The sequence below is a fragment of the Sebastes umbrosus genome, chromosome 8 (genome assembly GCF_015220745.1).
Source record: "Sebastes umbrosus isolate fSebUmb1 chromosome 8, fSebUmb1.pri, whole genome shotgun sequence".
NCBI lineage: Eukaryota > Metazoa > Chordata > Actinopteri > Perciformes > Sebastidae > Sebastes > Sebastes umbrosus.
Window position 1 is genome coordinate 35,918,658 of NC_051276.1, and position 20,461 is coordinate 35,939,118.

A 20,461-nucleotide genomic window follows, 5' to 3' on the forward strand; every position below is an offset into this window, starting at 1 on the left:
TATCAATCTTACATTAAATGTATGTATTATTATTATAAGTAGTAGTAGTAGTTTTTTTGGTATGCATGTTTTTGTTTTCCAGTTTTGTTAACCTTTTCTTTGTATATGATTTTTTTTTATTTGGATTCAGTGTTTTATATATATTTTTTTCATAAGTAAAATCAATCTATATTTATTTTAGATTTTATTCATGAATCAAAATTAATCCTTAGAACAACAGCGCCCGCCCCCGTACGTCATGACGTCAGCGCTGCCTCGAGTCACGTAATGACGTCGGGGCCTCTCGCTTCACGCTCAGCGCCTCGAGCTGTCATTATCTCACCGGGAGAGTAGAAGGACAACCGGGAGACCGGGAGAGAGAGGAGCCGCTGAGACGCGTTACTGCAGGTCAGTAACCGGGACGGAGACTCTCAGGAGGTCTGGCTGTCTCCGGGGAGAGTACCGGGTCTGGTGTTCAATGACAGGAACGGAACCGGGTCCAGTTTAGAACGAACTACCTAAAACCCGCTAACTGACTCACATCTAACACAACGACCTGACACACAAGCTGCTAGCATGCTAACACACACACACACACACACAGTAACCTGTTAGCATGTTAGCATTAGCATGCTAATGCTAACATGAACTAACTAACATTCGACCTGGGAGAGACAGAACCTGCTAGCATGTTAGCATGTTAAGCCGCATGCTAACACACACACACACACACAGTAACCTAGCTAGCATGTTAGCATGCTAATATTGTAGCCTCATGCTAACAAACACACAGTAACCTGTCAGCCTGCTAGCATGTTAGCTGCTTGCTACACACACACTCACGCACAGTAGCCTGTTAGCCTGCTAGCAGCTTTTAACTAACACACCTCTTAGCATGTTAGCCCCTATGCTAACACACACACAGTTCCGGTACCGGGCAACGTTAGCTAGGTCATCTGTCTACAGACGCGCTGTAACTGTCGGTGCGGGGGAATAGAAGAATATATATATATATATATATATATGAACCATGAAGTTAGCTTCCCTTTAGCCTGCTGGCTAAACATGCTAACGGTAATTAACAGAGCTAATTACACAAGCTAACGCGCTAGCCGTGGAGCTAGAGTGTGCAGAGTGATAATAAGCGGCTCTGTTTGTGTTTTACTCTCTGCAGATTATTTACTGTGTTTTTATGGAGAAGTCATTTTCGGGAACTCTTGACTCGTGAAAGGACAAAGTGAGTGACAGCTGGTGTAGCCAATAGGAGAAGCCGTGGAGTCTTATTACAGCCAATGAGGAGGCCGGTAGTTAGTAGGGGGGCGTGTCCAGGCCGGGCTGAGGGAAGCAGAATGGAGGCAGGCTGGAGGGAGTGGAGACCCAACAAGGTCAAAACATAAGCAGCTGAGGGAGCACATGAAGACGGAACTGAGCTTTCTGAGCCCTGTTAGACCGGAAATTAATACTGTTACACTGACTGCACAACTCAAAAACGCTTGAAATACAATTTTCTGCTGTTATAGCATTAAAAAATGGATCAATCTACCTACGAGTCTGACAAAACACTGAATACTCACAGCAAACTTGCATACATACTAATGTCTAATGTTCTTGTAATGTCTGTAATAGTTATGTAATTGTTCTGACTGTATTCTACCTACCTGTCCAGAGACCTACAGGTGGAAATAGCAATTTAAAACCTGGCACATTCATGGTAGGACATTTGGAGGCATTTACATTCACAACCACACATTTTGTTTGTGACTTGGTTGTGACCTCAGGTGTGTGTAGTGGTAGAAAAAAGTATTCAGATACTTTAGAGTTCTAATACCATACTGTGAAAATACTCCACTACCAAGTATTATTAGCCTACTTAAAGTAAAAGTATGCTGTGTCAGTAAAATGTTCACCTGTCAGTGTTTTCCTTTTAACTATCTGATGTTTCTGGATTAATATTACTTGCATTAAAACAGGTAAAAACATGAGACAGGTGCTCAGTGTGGGGCGGCTGGGCTGTCAGTAGTTGGAGGATGGTAATAGATAAGAAGGAAGATGGTCCAGATGTTTCTGCATTGCATTGTATTTCAAAGAACTTCAATATTTTTGTCAGCTGTTGTTCAGTTCCTGGAAGTATAGAATAGTGCTTTGGCAACAACATTCAGAAACACATTACTTGAACTCTACATGATTAAGGGACATTATTTCAACCTTAAAGTCTCCTCATTCAAGTTTATTCCTTTATCTATATATTTATAGATACCGCTGCGCTGGTTGAAAATCGGTAAAGCTTCCTTTGAATGAATCAGACCTCACCCACATAGTTTTGGAAATGAAACAGCGTTTTTGTCCACTGATATACCAAAACACATCTCTTCCTGTCTCTCTGTTAGCTACCTCAAACAAAGAACGTATATTGATTCGATCCACAAACGTTTGGCTAGCTAGTCGCCCGAAGTCTCATTTGATTGGATGAATTTTTATAAACGCCCCCGTGTGCAGGATGAGTCATCAACTATTTAAAAGCGTTTACAGGAAGAGAAAAGACGGGATTTAATGTAAAATACTCTGATACTGCTTTTTGACATATATTTGGCATATAACAAGATGAGCAAGATGTCGCTCAATGAGCTTGTTTAGTTTCCTTTTCCTTGTGTTTGAAACGTGAACACAAACCCTCTCTCTCTTTAACACAGTGTCTCTCTGTCTCTCTCTCAGAGGAAACAGACCAGTAGACGGTGGACGCTTCCTTCCTCTCTGTTCTGGGACTAACCCCGGTGGAGTGAGTTTTTTTTATCCCGTCGTCGTTCTGAGGTTGAGGACGTCCGGCCCGTCGGCCTGACCACCACCGCCGTGGTGCGTGTGATACATTAAGGACTGCTCATGCATCGTTTAAGGACTTGTGCGGCGCGGTTGCGTCCGCTCACCGCCTCGCAGGCGGCTCAGACTGTCGGCCCGCAGCGGCCAATCACAGTCGCCTCCGCAGGTGGCACAAGGACGTTTCAGCCAATCCGGTGCTACACGGCACCGGTGGCCTCGGAGCCGTTCCTGAACGGGACGAGCTCCAACTACGTGGAGGAGAGTGTACTTCGCCTGGTTGGAGGACCCCAAGAGTGTTCACAAGGTAAGAGCTGTGGAGCCCTCCGCTGGTCTGGAGGGGACGACATGCATGGAGGTTTACACGTCAAAGATACACGTACAACATTAATATGATAATCAGAAGTTAGCTGATGGTGCTGTGAAGCATTCAGGGATTCACTCTGCAGTAGATTATATCCCAGAACATTTTATATAAACCCTTTAATGAGGACGTCGTGATGAGGTCATTGTGTTAGCTGGAAGCTAACCAAAGGAAAGACTGGAGGCTAACGCTAGCAGTGGGCTAAACTACACATCTAAAATGTCCTCTTGCTGTGTTGTTGGCTGCCAGAATCCAGATATCACAGACATTTGAGATGACAAACTGTGATTTGAGGCTCTAGAGCTATAATATCAGAGAAACGTTTCAGAGACGGAGAGTAAATGTTGCTAATATTTAGCCTTCTGCTAACAGCAGCCGTTAGCCGTTGGCTGCTGCTCCGAAACGCTTCATCCGATATTGTACGACTCTCTTTTTGACTGACTTTACTGAAGGATAGTTAACTATAGACATCCAAAGATTTATACGCCCTCAATTTATCTTTACAGCGCGGCCGTTGGCCACCAGTTTTGGCCACTCGCTAATTCCACCACGCTGTCATGAAACACAGAAAATGAGCCAAACAAAGTCGTCCCTCATCTGGTGATAGCACGGTGCTTTCCTACGCTGTGACCAGAGTGTGAGGATGAAGCATTAAGTTGTTACTCATTTAGCGACTGGCTAGTTAGCTAGCTACCTTGTTAATTCCACCATGCTACAGGAAATGAGTCCAACAGAGGACAGCGCCGGGTCACGGTCCCTCTGCATCACTCCTCGCCGCTAGGAGACGACTTCACCGGGAGGAGAGCAGGCGTTAGCTAGCTAGCGTTATCCAGCTGTCTCCTCCTCCTGCAGTAGTCTCCAGCGGCGCAGGGGTCTAATCTGGTCCCGTTGGTTCATGTTAACTTTCTCAACTACCACTGGTGATCCTGGAGAGTGAGTGACGGCACATGTTGAGAGAAACTAGGATTTTATTCAGCCATTGTTAAAAAAAACAAGACAACAATACTTGCTAGCCAGCGTTAGCTAAAGTGTTCAGAGAATCATTCTGCCTCCACTAAACAACACGTCACGATGGTTACTAACAGAGTAGAGGTTTATTGTATTAAACTTAACAAAGTCAGGCGGTACAAACATGTCCAAGAGACACGATGCTTAATACAAACAAACTATAAAACAAAACATCATAAATGTACAACATAAGTCATAAATAAAATCATGTTCACAGCCTTTATATATCTGGAAATGTGTCTCTTGTTAGCTGGTATTTAAAGGGCAAATCCAAACCAGTTTTTCAACTCTGCCCTCCCAGCATGAGATAAACCAACCACACATTATAACTGAGTCTTAAAGGACAACCAGACTAATAATAGCAGCTTGAAGCTCAGTCACATGACCGTCCACAGTGAAGACGAGGGAGGCTGGAGGGCATCACGACCCTCACCTCAAACCAGGAGAATCTGGGGGCTGTTAGTTATTGATCAGTGATTGGCTCCTACAGGGTTAATGGGTAAACTTTGTCCTGGTTGTACTCAGTGTAGAAGAAACCCACAGTTCCCAGTGAGGAGCTCCCAACATGTTAACAAGTCAGCCAGATGACAATAGACACCAACAGGCATTTTTCCCTCGATAGGCCTGTGCAATTAATCAAACTTCAATTTCAATGACGATTTTGGCTTCCAACTATATGACAACAAGATAATCGATACAAAAGTCTGTTCCACATAAGAGATCAACTCGTATAAAAGCACCGCCTACTGACCAATCAGAACTCGGTGCGGTGATTGTATGATAATATTACACACATATGAGGAAGTTACAGTCATAATCAGACTGAAATCAACACAGTTTAAACTGACAGATGCAGGAAGGACACCTGGATTTATGCTGTGGGTCTTTACCTCTTTGAATTATGTTTTTATATTTATTTATTTTTTACTTGGTCTTGAGTCCGTGTCACACCGTCAGAGACGGAAAAAAGGCTGAAATAGTCATACCCGCTACATATTAGCCACAGGGTATATAGAAGTGTAATCCATTCCTCTATTACACTCCTAAAAGCTATTTATATCTAAATGACTATATCCGACTTTGAGTGTTCCGTTAAATTAATAAGTCTGTTAATTTACGCATTCACACATCGGGAGTTTTTTCTTTTGCCAGCCGTCCTTCCTGCATTTGGCAGCTTCAACTGTGTTACTGTTAGTCTGATTAAGTGTTTCACTTCTTCGTATTTGTTTAATATAGTTTCTTACTTGTGTCTCTCTGCCTGTCTGTCTGATGACAGTAGTCTTGTTCATGTCTGTGATTGGTCAGATGCTGCAAACACTGCCCTGTTCATGTGAACGCGCTCACAGCCAGATTGAGAAACCCTGGGTTGATTTACTGAGTTGATAACCGGCGTCATAGGACCGCTTAGTGTGATCTCGTTTGTTAGGGTTAGTGAAGCCAGATAACGAGAATATACCCCGAAGCGGGTTCAACATACCGTTGAACCCGCTTTGTAGTACAGGCCTCTGGTAGTGAAGGATCAATTTAATGTTTGCATGTTTTACTGCCTCAGAATATGTTTTCAGTATGTCTGATAACCTGTAGTTTGTAATGTTTGGAGGTGAACATGGAGGTCATATAGAGGAACCTGTGGCTGACACGTGTGTGTCATGTTACATGTCCCCGTTGTTATGTAAAGATCTGTGACCTTCCCGTTATCAGCTGGAAGCTCTACAGCAGGTCTGAACCCCCTTATAGACTCATACTGAACATCATGCTCATTATATAGATATATAGCTGCAGTTAATATGAGAATATGAACATGTCAGAGTACACCGTGTGGAGAACAACACGCTCTCCTTTAAGCTGTATTTAGTTAGATGATGAGATGACAGTAGGTAACCAGCAGCAGGTTGGTAGTCAGTAACTCTGATGTCGCTGCTGATATTGATGTTGATCTCTCATTTTGATTCAGAAAGTCCGGTTTCAAAGCGGACGTAGTCCCACGTGTCTACTTCCTGTAACTTCTCCAAGGTGGTCTCTAGCTCTCCCATCAGCTCCGTTCTCTTTATCCATCCATGGTCAGCTCCATCGGGGCCGTTTCAATGCAGAGAAACACAAATGTCAGTATCTGGGTGCTCCACAGTCGTAGCGTCGGCCCATTTGACCACGGAGACGAGAGCGACGGCCGGCTCCACCGCAACTTTACCGCCATACCATAACGTTTCCTGTCCGTGACAGAGTTAGCATGCAGCTTTAGCTCTGCTCTGTCTAGCTCTGCTTTCCTGTCAATGTGTGAAACCCAAAGTGTTTCCATCCTTTACTGAATGTTGTAGTGTTTACCGCGCTGGATTTTCAGACTTTTATTCAAACATATATCAGCCTTTTTTCTGACATATTTCGGACTTTTGTTTAAAACATATTTCAGCCTTTTTTGGACATTTTTTCGGCCATATTTCAGCCATTCTTTGGAATTTTTTCTGCCTTTTTCGGACATATTTCAGATTTTTTTGCACATATTTCTGTCTTTTTTCAGCCTTTGTCCGGACCTTTTTTCGGATATTTTGCAGACATTTTTCCGCTTTTTTTTTTGGAAATGTTTCAGGCATTTTTCGGACTTTTTTCAGACATATTTCTGCCTCTTTTTTTGGACATTTTTTGGGCATGTTTCGGCCTTTTTCCCCTGCTTTTTTCAGCCTTATTTTTGGACATATCTTGGCCTTTTTTAGAAGTTAGCATGTAGCTTTAGCTCTGCTCTGTCTAGCTCTGCTTTTCCTGTCAATGTGTGAAACCCAAAGCGTGTCCATCCTTGATTGGTTGTGTAGTGTTTACCACGCTGGATTTAACATGTGAGGGTGCAGGTCGGTGTGGGAGGATCCCCTCGTGGGACCTCTCCCTGGCGCATTAAATACTAAATTCATTGTACTGCAACTCACTGTGTGAAATGACAATACATGTAATCTAATAAATACCTCTTCACAGAGTCATTCAAACCCTGATTTTTACTACAATGCAGATTAGTTTCTTTCTAATCTCTGGATAAAGTCCATTTAAAGGAGAATAACTTGTCTTGTAAGTTTTCCCAGTAACCATGAAGGCAGCGGTTTGAAGCTGAAATGGAGTCGACCTGGTTTAGTGTCTGCTCCAGTTTACAGACCGGAGCTGCTGGAAAACCCTTGATTTGGATAATGTGGTGGTTTAACATGTGATGTGTGATCAACAAGAGGCCCAATACGATACACTAACATCTGCTGTTGGTTAAAACACACATCAAATATTAAACATAAAGCAGAACCAGTATATATAATCACTTTAAAAGTTCTGTTTTTTATGTGCAGGAAGGAATGGTGATGAGTCTGAGCTAGTTTTGGTGACTCTTAATGTGTCACAGCTCAGAGTTTTCTTGCTGAGTTGGTAGTTTTTCCTTGCTAGTGTTGGCATGTGATCAGTTTTTGTGTGGATTTGTATTAAACCAGTCGGACTCGTCCCAGAACAACGCGAAGGGAGTTTCCCTCATTAAGCAGAAATATCACCAGAGCTGGAACAAGTACTCTGATCCTTTAGAATAATTTATCTATGAACATATAAGTACATATGCAGAGTGTAAATACATTTAATGACTATAGCAGGTATAGTGATACTGTAATGAAAATGTTGAGGATTATAGCTTTAATACCACAGCGTGAAAATACTGTTACAAGTAAAAGTACAGAAGTAAAATCAGCTGAATGTTCATGAAGTACTCATTGTGCAGCAGAACGGCCCTTTCCACTGTTTATTATTATTATTTATTAAATAAAAATGATAAAATGGGTCATCAAATATATACTTGGGTGGCGGTTAATATGTGGGCGGCCCGCCCAAGTAAAGTCTGTGTGTTAGAAACACTGATTATGTTTCTAATCACTTTTACATTTCATTTTAGGTAGCTGTATAGCAGCTGAAAGGGTTTTGAAGCAGTTATTTAAAGGGGGAAAAAGGTTATATATTAAAGGTTGTTTCATAAAGTTGTCTGATTGAATTTGTGTTCATTCAAAGACGTGTAATGAAACGCTGAATGACTTTAAAACAGTTATTTTATATAATGAAGACGTCTTTGTTTCCCTGAAACAGAAGAAGAATAAATAACAGCAAACCTAAATAAAACAAAAACATCGGTATCGGCCAAATTGTTATTTTAAACATCGGTATCAGCCCAGAATTTTGCAATTGGTGCATCCCTAGTTATTATTTAACTCTTAATCTGAAAATCAACGAAAGAAAAAATAACATAAACAAACTAACTGATGGAAGCGGCGGTAGATCAGCAACTCCGTGTTCTGAGAGGTAAAATTACTGCTTTTATGAATGGAGTCTGGTGGCTTTGAAGACAGCGATACAACGGCTTCAGTTCCCCGTCGGAAAGGGCTGTCTGACAGCGAGGTAAAGGGCTGTCTGACAGCGAGGTAAAGAGGTGCGTACACTTAAACTGATAGAGAGTTTTTTGGTGTCTTTACCTCACCATCATACAGCCCTTTCTGACGGGGAACTGAAGTCGTTATATCGCTCTCTTCAAAGCCACCAGACTCCATTCACAAAAACAGTGATTTTACCTCTCAGAACACGGGAGTATACATACAACCCCAGTTCTTTCAGTTATTTCCAAACTTACTACAGCTAACGTTGACTCAGCTAGTGCTGGCGTTCACATTATTCAGAACCTTGTTGATTATCTCAGAGGAGAGCTGCATCAGGGGAGTGACATGTGGAGAGTGTTTGGTTGTGGTGCGTTCAGACGGAGGAATGAGATGTTTACTGGCAGGGTGGAGAGTCTGTGGTTCTTCAGCTCATTCTGGACTCATGAGTCACTGACGCTGTTACAGAGAAAACAGCCTGTAATGATTCTCTCTGAGCCTTCTGACTACAACATGAATGCTGCTTGTTTCTCCTTCAGACAGACAGAGAGAGGGATTAGTTTCAGGAGGATTCCTCTCCTGGTTTAACCTCTCTGGCTCCAGGCTGTCAGAGGGCGGGGTGAAGGAGAAACACTAGTTCATACGTCGTGTTGTTGGATCACGTCTGAAGACAAAAATGTTGTTGAGGAAGGCCTCAGTGAGGAGCCTGAGGCTCCATGAATCAGCCCTTTATGTTGCTGGGGTTGTTCTCTGTTATTAACATGAGAGAGAGAAGTTAGAAACACAACTCTCCTCTCCTTTTTGAATCAGGTATTTAGACTCTTTATCAGCGGATAGCTCAGTCTGACAGGACACCATCATTCATGTCTATCAGTCTGTCTTCATATATGTTGGATGTTTCCAGCAGGGAAAGTGGACAGGAATAGTGACTTCCTGTTAGATCTGTAGGCTACTTGTAGTTTTCAGACGTTCAGATTTCTTTTTATTAGTTTGCAAATCTATGTGGAAATGTGCGTGTGTCTGTCGTTGTATTCTGTCCTTTATTATTCTTATGTCTGCCTTGTAAAGCACATAACGAGCACTCCTTTTGAGAAGTGCTGCATAAATAATCTTCATTATTATAATAATAATATTTATCATTAAGACTAATGTCCTACAATCTAACGTTAAATATTACAATTACACAGAAAGTTGTGTCAAAACTAAGCCAATCAGCTCTTTGATCAGGCGACAGCCAGGCGTTTTCCATCATGCCCCTGGGTCTTACAGTCGGTGGAGAGCAGCTGCGGCGTCTGGCTCTAAAAACTGCAGCCGCCTCGATCTCGTGAGTTCATCGTTGCCCATGTGGTCATGATGTCAGAGCAAGTCGGGATCAGGTCGGACACAAATCTAGCCAGCATGCATTGCGCGGCGATCGCAGGCCTGACTCATCTAGAACGAGTTTCATCTGTTAGATTATCATCAATATTCACTAAACACCTTTAAACATGATGACACACAGGCTGCTCTTCTTCTGTGGTTTTATTACAAATATTTTCTTTTTCTCTCCTCCCCCTCTCTCTCTCCTCCTCCTCCCTCTCCTTCTCCTCCCTCTCCTCCTTCTCTTCCTCCCTCTCTCCTCTCTCCTCTCTCCTCTCTCCTCCTCATCTCTCCTCTCTCTCTCCTCCTCCTCTCCTCCTCCACTCTCCTCTCTCTCTCCTCCTCCTCTCCTCCTCCTCTCTCCTCCTCCACTCTCCTCTCTCTCTCTCTCTCTCCTCCTCTCCTCTCCTCCTCCTCTCTCTCTCCTCTCTCTCTCTGTCCTCCTCTCTCCTCTCTCTCTCTCTCTCTCTCTCTCTCTCTTCTCCTCCTCCTCTCTCTCTCCTCTCTCTCTCTGTCCTCCTCTCTCCTCTCTCTCTCTTCCTCTCTCTCTCTCTCCTCCTCTCCTCCTCCTCTCTCTCTCCTCCTCTCCTCCTCTCCTCCTCCACTCTCTCTCTCTCTCTCTCTCTCTCTCTTCCTCTCCTCCTCCTCCTCCAGTCGTGGGACGTGTTCTTCAGGAACGCTAACGCCGGTGCTCCTCCAGGAGCAGCGTACCAGTCTCCTCTGGGTCTGATAGCAGGTGCTCCTCTCTCCTCTCTGGTGGGAGCTCAGCCCAACGTGGAGAAGCTGGTGGAGGATCACCTGGCAGTGCAGTCGCTCATCAGGGCCTACCAGGTACACACACACACACACACACACACACACACACACACACACACACACACACACACACACACACACACACACACACACACACACACACACACACACACACACACACACACACACACACACACACACACACACACACACACACACATTTGAACTACTGATGACACACTGCAGGATGCAGGGCTAAGATGATCTGACACAGTAACACACTCCACATGTGTCATAAAGGGCCAGTTCACCAAAATCACTGGGTGTGAAACTACAGTCCGGAGGAAGTATAATCTTGCCATGGATTTAGTGAGATCAAAGAGTTTAGAAGCAAAGAGGTGGTGTTTTGGTTTTTTTTTTTTTTTTTTTTACAACGGTCGCTAGATAGTGCTGCAGTAGCGCTGCCGCCATTTTGGACTGAAACCACCTCTGAGTCTGTGTCCGTGGATGAATAAAGAGACGTCTGTAAATCAGAGGATATAAATCAACGTCACTGGATTACTGTGAGACTGAAGGAAACGGATGAAACATGATGATTCTTTTTTTCTCTGGTTCTTAAAGTGGATTTATGGTCTTCTTACTCTGGTTGGTTTGTTGGTTTTATTTGTGCTCGTTTTGAGATATCGTCTAGAATTTACAATTTTGGTGAACTGGTCTTTTTAAAGGAGGCATATTGAAGGACCATACTGGTGTCTCTTCATGATTTAGCCCTTTATAGAAGAGCAAGGGAAAAAAAACACATTTCTGTTTATTTTCTCCGACCTGCCTCTTTGTGAATTATTGTACATGTTACCTTTAAAATATAACAACAAGTAGACACAAGACATAAAGAACCATAGATTTAGACTACTTTCATTTAAAGTTTAATTAAAAATCTAGTTAAGTCTGTTCAGTATCGAGCATTTAGTTTGCTCAGTTTTAAATTGAATCAAATGTTAAAGTCAAAGTTAATTTATTTTCTGGTGATTTTTTAGAGCATTTACTATCTTGATTATTTGCTTCTTTTTTTTCATAAAAACTGAATACGTTTAATTTACGCTTCCTGCTACATTATTTATGTTTTGATGTGATATTTAACGTGTCTTTTTTCCCCAGAACTTCATGTAACGGAGCCAACTGAATAATGAAACTGTGTTTGTTCTGTTTCTCATATTTTAAGTTGTGATCTTTAAATTGAATTATTATTTAAAGAAGTTATATCCTACTAAAACACAGTTCTAGTGTGTGTAAGTTATTAAAAACCTGTGTGATGTAGTTCAGAGTTTCTCAACCTGAATAAAGCAGAAAGATAAAAGTATGATTAATAGGTTTAATAATTCAATTGAACATTTCTGTTTCTATATAATTGGAGCTTCTTCGTGCTCGTGAACATGAAGTTACATGATGACTTGTCTTTAGTTGTTTGCTGGTTAGTTAAAGGTTGAGAAACCTGATAACTGGTGTAGTCAGTGGAGGTCTTCACTGGTCCTGAGCTGGACTGGAACCACACCAGTATAAAGAGTTTTAAACAGGAAACCAGACCTGATCTGAACCTGAACCTGCAGGTAACGGGTCGGATTGAACTGATGACGTCTGATTTAATCAGAATAAACCTCTTAGTGAGACACACAGTAGCTGTTCAGATAAACAACACAGCTCAGTATTAGTTCATCTCCACTAGATTAATTTTAATAATCACAGTTTGATCACGTCCACGTCTCTGACGTCCCACAGCTCCGAGTGAAGCTTTAATCAGAAGAGTCAGATCACACTGATTCTTCTTCTCACACTGATTCGTTTTTATCCTCGTTAGCCGTCCTTCTCAAATCATGTCTTTTAAGGCCGTTACACACCGACTCCGAAACTTTAGTCCATCATTTAAGTTTTCGGAAAAGGTTTCATTTTCTGTGTTGGTTTTTTTTCCGCCGCCATCATCAAAAAATCCATCAGATCAGCAACACGTCATCCAGAGGAAGCTCTCATGGCCACGCCCCCTTCAGGGGGAAACCAATCCCGTGTCCCTCATAGACGGTAACAGAGTAAACAGAAGAAGTTTAAACATCCAAAAAATATTAGTAAAATATGTGAAAAGAAATTTGATGAATATCCGAAAAATATCCCAACAAAAAAAGTCTGGAAAACATCCAAAAACATATTAAAAGAACAGCTGAAATATATTAGTAAAATATGTGAAAAGGTTTTTGAAAATGATCCGAAAAAATATCAGAAAAAAGTCCAAGAAAATATTAGAAAAATGTTCAAAAATCCATAGACGGTAAAGGAGTAAACAGAAGAAGTTGAAAAATCCAAAAAATATTAGACAATTATCCAAAAATATTAGTAAAATAGGTCAAAAAAATGCTAAAAATATCCTATTAATAGCCGACAAATATCCCAAAAATACACCAACAAAAAAATCAGGAAAACATCCAAAAACATGTTAGAAGAACAGCTGAAACATATTAGTAAAATATGAGAAACATATTTGTGAAAGATGTACAAAATATTATTAGTAAAATATGTGAAAAGATTTTTGAAAAATATCCGAAGAATATCTGATAAAAAATATGTAAAAAATGTCCTCACTCGCTGCGGTTTGTTCTGGTTTACGGATACGGAACGGATATGACGTCACGTTACTCAGACTACAACAATAAAAGTGGTAACTTCCTTCTACCTCCACATAGACTCAGATGAAGCAAATATATGGATAGTTGATATAATTATTGATCGGCGATACTCACCGACATAAAGCTGAGGATAATTAGACCATCACATCTGCTGGACCTGATCAGACTGAATAAACTGTAATCTGGACCCTTACAGACTCTGGTCCTGGACCTGTGGAGACCTCCAGTAGCCAGCCTGCCTGTCGGTGGTGTTAGTGTGTGATAACTAGGTGTGTGTGTGTGTGTGTGTGTGTGTGTGTGTATGTGTGTGTAGGTGATGGGGCATCACAATGCCCAGTTGGATCCGTTGGGAATCAGCTGTGTGAATTTTGATGATGCTCCGGTGAATACCGGCTTCCAGGACGTCGGTGAGAACGCCAGAAACTGAGGAAACAAACAAACTGCTTCAGCTTGTGGTGTTAATGTTGCTCTTCCCTCCCACCCTCCCTCTCTTCTCTCTCTCTTCTCTCTCTCTCCTTCCTCCTGCCTCCTCTTTCCTTCCTTCCTCTCTCCTTGTTTTCGTTTCCTGTTTCGACGTCGATCTTTTTCTACTTCGGCGTTCCTCCTTCTCTATATCTTCCCTCCATTCTGCTTCTCATCCTGCGGTTATTTCGTTGCATCTCGTTTGCTCCTCTACCTCTTCACCTTCTCCTTCACTTCGCTCCATCCTCTTCCTCCTCACTCCTCTTCCTCCTCACTCCTTCACCTCCTCCTTCTCCACCTGTCCCGGGTGGGCTCTGTGCTGTTGTCACTCCCCTGTAGATCCGAGGGCACCATGTGGCCCAGTTGGACCCCCTCGGCATCATGGACGCCGATCTGGACTCGCATGTCCCCACTGACATTATCACGTCTTCCGACAAGCTGGGTGAGGAGCTTAACCCTTAGAACACACCCTCTCTGGTCTCCTGGTCCTGGTCCTGGTCTGCCTCTCAGTCCTCCTCTCTCTAACGTTTACTGACAGTCGGGGAACTTCCTGTCAGCTTAAACTGGAACCTTGTTGTACATCAGGAGAACCTCTTCAACCTCCTCGTGTACAATAAATGTTTCTGAAACTTTATCTAACTTGTCATGTTCTCATAGATTAGAAACAATCTTTCTGGAAGCATCTCTGGAACCTTCTTGTTATACATCAAACTCAACCTGTTCAAAGACCTTCTTGTGTTCTTTAAAATCAACTTTCTTGTATAAACTGAATGTTTCTTCCTTAAATCTCATCCTCTTTACTGACGATATGAAATAATCCCCTTAAAGGACTTTAAGGTTTCCCCAAACCGCCCCTCAGAACCTCAGAACCGGGCTCACGTTGTTCCGTAGGTTAGAAAGAGTTTAATTAGATTCACTTTGGCAGAAATAGATTTGGCCCTCAGGTGTTGTGGATTTAATCCTTTTACACCTGGTTGTAGAGGAACAGCTGTGAGATGTTGGCCAGAATAAATCAGATATTATTGAAGTTAATTAATTAATGAATTAATAATACCTGATCTAAATCAGAAGCTCGAGTTTGCAGATGAGCACTTTACCAGCTTCTTCTTTATGTTTCATTAAAAGTTTGTGCTTGACCTTGAAATCGGCAGTTGAGGACACAATTTCACCATAAGGTTCATTTAGTAACTCTTCTGGAGCTTTCAAAACTGGACTTCTGTTCCCAGGGCCAAGAATGTACGACGGTGTGTTAGGGCCACTGTAGGTGAAATAAATATATAAATAAAAATTACGGAGCCGGGGGGGGGGGATTACCGGATTAAAGACGTAAATTTACAAGAAAAAACTCACAAATTTAAAAAAAATAAATTCACAAATTTACAAGAATAAAACTTGGATATTCTCTGAGATTCAAGTGGTAAATTTACGAGAAAAAAAACGCTAATTAATTAATTAATTAATTAATTTGTATTTATTGTTTTATTTTATTATAATATCAGAGAATATTTAAAAAAAAATTGTACATTTGTGAGTTTTTTCTCATAATTTTACCACTTTAATTTCAGAGAATATCCAAGTTTTTTTCTCGTAAATGTATGACTTTAATCAGAGTATTACCCCCTACCAACAATGACTCTAATACTCTGTCGTAAGAATGAGGCAATGTGGACAAAAAGTACAAAATTTGAGCATCTAAACTCCATCTGCTGAAGAAGGTCATGTGATGTGGTCGTAAGCTCCAGAACAGACCTTGAGTTGAGACATTCAGTTTCCCAGATGATCTCAGACCAGTTTGACGCTCCTCTGGGAGACAAAAACTGTCTCTGTCAGCAGTACTTGAACCCGTTGTTGTTGAGCTGTTAGCTTTGTGCTAACCGTCCTAGCTGCTAGTTGACTTGATGGCAGAAACCTGCTGCTGCAGTTTGACGTGTTTTAGCCATTACTTCTCGTTGTTTGGCTTCTGCTTTGACTCATTAGCTCTCAGCCGCGGCCTCGTTGGCGTGTTGTATCAGTATCTAAAACCAGACTACCTGGATGAACTGTTAACGTATATTTTCCTGTTAGCTCAGAATAGCTTACAGATTTGCTGGACAGTATAATGACAGAAGGAAACTCTTGATTTTTATATATTTATTGATTTGTTATCTTATCAGATTGTGTAAATCTGCAAGACTAAATCAGTAGTTTTTTTAGCTGTGACCTGATCTGTCTCTACTGTCTCTTCCTTTGAGCTCTCTTGGCTAACTAACTGCTAACTAGCTTTAGCTTTGCCTAACTGGACTCCGTCTGCTTTTACTGCAGTAAAAAAAAACCATCTGACATCAGCACTGTTCAGTCCCTCACCGTCAGAATACTCTTTACATCTACGTTTTTACACAAAATGATCTAATACTGATCAGACTTGTTGCAGGGACAGATTGTGAAACATGTCTTTGAGATCAGACAAGCTGGTTTGTGTATTTAGTGTTTGTAGTGAAAACTGAGGACATCAGTGTTGAATTCAGGAACTGGTCGCGTCCCCGCTGTGGTGAAGGTGACCTGTGCAGAATGGCTTCCTGTTTGGGAACCCCCTCAGTGTGGGGGGGGGGGTTGGTTGTGGTGTGGCTTCTGTATCCTCAGCATGGTGTTAACTGCATCCCTCGTTCTCCATCACTTCACTCTAAAATCACACCTTATTTAAACCAACACCTCTGGACTTTATCAAACAAATAAGAAGGTGGTGGAGACGCTGAGATGCCGGGGCCGGTGTTGGGCTCTGTGGACGGTTGTGGCGGTGTTGTGCAAAATGGCCGTTCGTGGTGTCAGGTTTGTAAGCGGGATTAATGGTGTCCGGGTGTTTCTCCCTTTGCTGCCCCCTGCTGCCAACCCCTTCCAGACGTGGCTGTGTTCAAGGAGAGGCTGAGAATCCTAACGGTAGGAGGTACGAGAAACAACGACGCTGGTTTGTCGCTGCGCAGTGTTGTGAAGCCAGTAGTTAATTTTGTGTGTGCACGTCACGTCTACAGGAAGTCCAAGAAGTCAGAAACAGAGCCTGCTGTCTGCTGGACTGGACCGATCAGTCCAGCAGACAGCAGCTTCTGTTCCTGGCAGGCTGAGCTCCTGCAGGGGACGATGCACTGCAGAACAGGTTAATACAGAAAAGAGAGATATTTCATTTAGTTCACTGTCTTTGCTTTTATCAAACTTGTTTCTACAGGAGTCAATGAATGTTTGGCCTCCAATATCACACAGTCACCACTAACTGCTGAACTAGTTTTTTATAATATTAAAAAACTAGATTAAACATAAAAACAAGGATCTAAATAACGACTAGGATTTTTGTTGTTTATATAAATGTTTAGGGATACAAATATTATTTTGGCATACATGACTTAAAACATTTTCTTTGTTGACATAATAATATGATAAGATAAACTTAATTGATCACAGAATATAATAATATGATAACGACCTGTTTATTTAATATGGATCATGGCCGATACACTTTATATCGTCAGTATCGCTGCTAATCACGCATTGGGTCCCTCCATACATTGATCCCATGCTTGAATAGTATCATGTACATAATGAACATTTTATTTCACCAATAAATTCAAATAGACCTGATATATTTCACTATCATGAGCAATATTTCTTTTCTTATTTTAGTAATCCTACTTTTATTGTTATTCTATTAGGCACTCGTGTTAGTATTACTTCTTGTACATTTTTTATTTATTACTCTATTGTTTTTTATTCTTATGTTGTAATTTTTGAGCAATCTCTGGCACAACAATTTCCTTTGGGATTAATAACGTTCTATCTTATCTTATCTTAAAGCCTCATGGAGAGAAGAGTCTCCTGGCCGAGACAGACTAAGAACACAGAACACAAAATATGCCACAAAATCATTTCTAATATAATCATATAAAAGATTTCATCTTTAAAACAACCCAAGAGTATGGATGTCATGATACCAGAAATTTAGTAGTCGATACAAATACCAGTGAAATTTCACAATATTCGATACAGCGGTAAAAAAAAAGAAAAGTAAAACAATAAATCTACTTCAACATCCACTCCTTTACTCCTTTGCATACTGCCGATTTTATTATTGATCCCTGAAAATCCGCCTCAAGTTTCTCACCAAAAACTAAAATACATGAACACATCATGATAAAGTAAGAATTTATCTTCGCCCAATACTCATCGTTACTGAATAGTGTGTTTGTAAACAAACTTTTACGATGCTAACTTGATTAATTAAAAAACATTTGGCTGTAAATGTGATTTAGACACAAACAGACTATTAATAAATTAAAGCATCTCTTTAATTAAATGAATATTGAGCACCGCTTTATGTTTCCCCCTAAATAAGAGCAGCTCCTTAGTTTTACTGTCTCGGTTTCGAGATCAGTGTTAAACTGTGAGGTGGTGAAGGCTGACTGTTCTTAACTTCTGTGTAAATATTGTGTTTATTTTGTGATACCAGACAGTGAAATACAGTGAAATATCCCTTTAATGCCTCAATACACAGGAAACATTCAGAGGAAATTCACAAATATACAGCTAAATGTACAAATGATGACGTGCTGCCTCCGACCTCCGACCTCTGACCTCCTCTGAGCGTCTCCTGTGTGTTCTGGCTGGTGTAGTTAGCTCCGTTAGCTCGTAGCTGCTGCTAGCTCCCTGCTCTGTCCAGTAAACAGTAGAACAGATTGTAGATGAGTTATCTCTCAAAGTTCACCTGGAGCCTACAACCTGATGTCTGGGAATTATTTTTAACTGTGGCCATAAACTAATGAAAGTGTAGGTGGTTCAGGTGAAACATTCAACACTTCATATTATATATATTATAATACCAACGTTTTCTAGAGCTGAAGGCAAAACGACGGCTCATAATGACTCTGAAGGATTTAATGTCAGGAGCTTTAATTATGTTCAATTAAAGTTATAACATTCAATCATAGTTTTTTATAATAATGTGGTAACACTTTATAATGAGCATCATTTATAAACGGAAAATTGATAGTTAATTAAAATTGAGTTAATAGTTATTCTACTGAACTCAACCAACTATGAAATTATAATTGATAATGTTAACTAATTATTAATAATTCTATAATTTATGTTATTTTAACAGTTTATTGTTGCACATATAAAATTTTATATTATAAGTATTTGTTAGCGATAACAAAATTATTTTAAACCTTAAAGTAATTGTTTGTAAAACGTCTATAAACATTACATAGATAGATGTTTGTAACACTTTACTAATGGTTAATAACTGGTTTATAAACCATCTTTTAACATTATTTGGATGGATATTATAAAGTTACAACTGATGATTATAATACATTGTTAAATGGTTAAATACTTTGTAAAGCATCTGTAAACATTATGGACGTAGATGGTTAATACGACACGATAGTTAAAAGACGACACAATAAACTGTATTAAAACAAGGAGGAAACTATATTTAATTAATGAGCGCTGTTTTTCCAGTTTCAGCAGCTTTTAAACACACATCAGTCAGTTTGTTTTTAGTTTCTGGCCGTGCATTTGAAAATAATTTCCCCGACGTCACATTTTAAGTTTGTCCTGCAGCACCGGTTGAAATGTTCCTGTTGGTGATGAACTTTTATTCTGAAAGGTTTCGGTGTTTTGTAAAAAGTTAAAAAAAATGAAAGAAATTTATTTTTCAATCGGCCAGAATGCTGTTTGAAAAAAGCATTTTTAATCTCAATTTGGTAAAACATGAAGTAAATCCCTGGTTTTAAATGTTCAGCCTGTGTATTTAGCGGTGTTAGCTTGTTGTTAGCCTGTATGATGTTTCAGTGCTGGAGGAGCTCTTCTCTCTCTGTTTTAATCTCTTTCAGCTCTTCTCTCTGTTTTCTTGTATCGGGTTCTTCTTCTACAGTTTTAGTCTCAGTGTGTTTTTAAAATAAGACGATATCAGTAGTTACTAACATAACTGTAGTTCTGACGTAGTGTGAGACACCATGCTGCTTTTCTCTCATCTGTACATCATCAGAAGGTGTTATTGTCTTCAGCTCAGGACTGCACTCATTGCAAACTCATTACCAGCTCAAATCTAGCTCATTGACAGCTCATTGCTTTTCCAGCTCAAAGCTAGCTCATTGCTACCTCATTGCCAGCTCATTGCTTTTCCAGCTCATTGCTACCTCATTGCCAGCTCATTGCTTTTCCAGCTCATTGCTACCTCATTGCCAGCTCATTGCTTTTCCAGCTCATTGCTACCTCATTGCCAGTTCATTGCTACCTCATTGGTACCTCATTGCCAGCTCATTGCTTTTCCAGCTCATTGCTACCTCATTGCCAGCTCATTGCTTTTCCAGCTCATTGCTACCTCATTGCCAGCTCATTGCTTTTCCAGCTCATTGCTACCTCATTGCCAGCTCATTGCTACCTCATTGGTACCTCATTGCCAGCTCATTGCTTTTCCAGCTCATTGCTACCTCATTGCCAGCTCATTGCTTTTCCAGCTCATTGCTACCTCATTGCCAGCTCATTGCCACCTCATTGCTACCTCATTGCCAGCTCATTGCCAGCTCTTTGCCAGCTCATTGCTACCTCATTGCTGCCTCATTGCCAGCTCATTGCTACCTCATTGCTACCTCATTGCCAGCTCATTGCTAGCTTATTGCCAGCTCATTGATACCTCATTGCCAGCTCATTGC

The 20,461-nt window shown here is 40.9% G+C and overlaps 1 protein-coding gene across 1 annotated transcript in view; it reads left to right on the forward strand.

The window, feature by feature from the left end:
- The first annotated feature begins 244 nt into the window (after positions 1–244).
- The window catches only part of LOC119493167 (2-oxoglutarate dehydrogenase, mitochondrial-like), a 37,655-nt gene continuing 17,438 nt past the window's right edge, over positions 245–20,461 (forward strand). The window contains 6 exon segments of the mRNA XM_037778297.1: positions 245–387; positions 2,692–3,054; positions 3,056–3,097; positions 10,549–10,725; positions 14,121–14,223; positions 16,657–16,701. Of these exon segments, the coding sequence (XP_037634225.1) occupies positions 2,857–3,054; positions 3,056–3,097; positions 10,549–10,725; positions 14,121–14,223; positions 16,657–16,701 (565 nt within the window). The 5' untranslated portion in view covers positions 245–387; positions 2,692–2,856.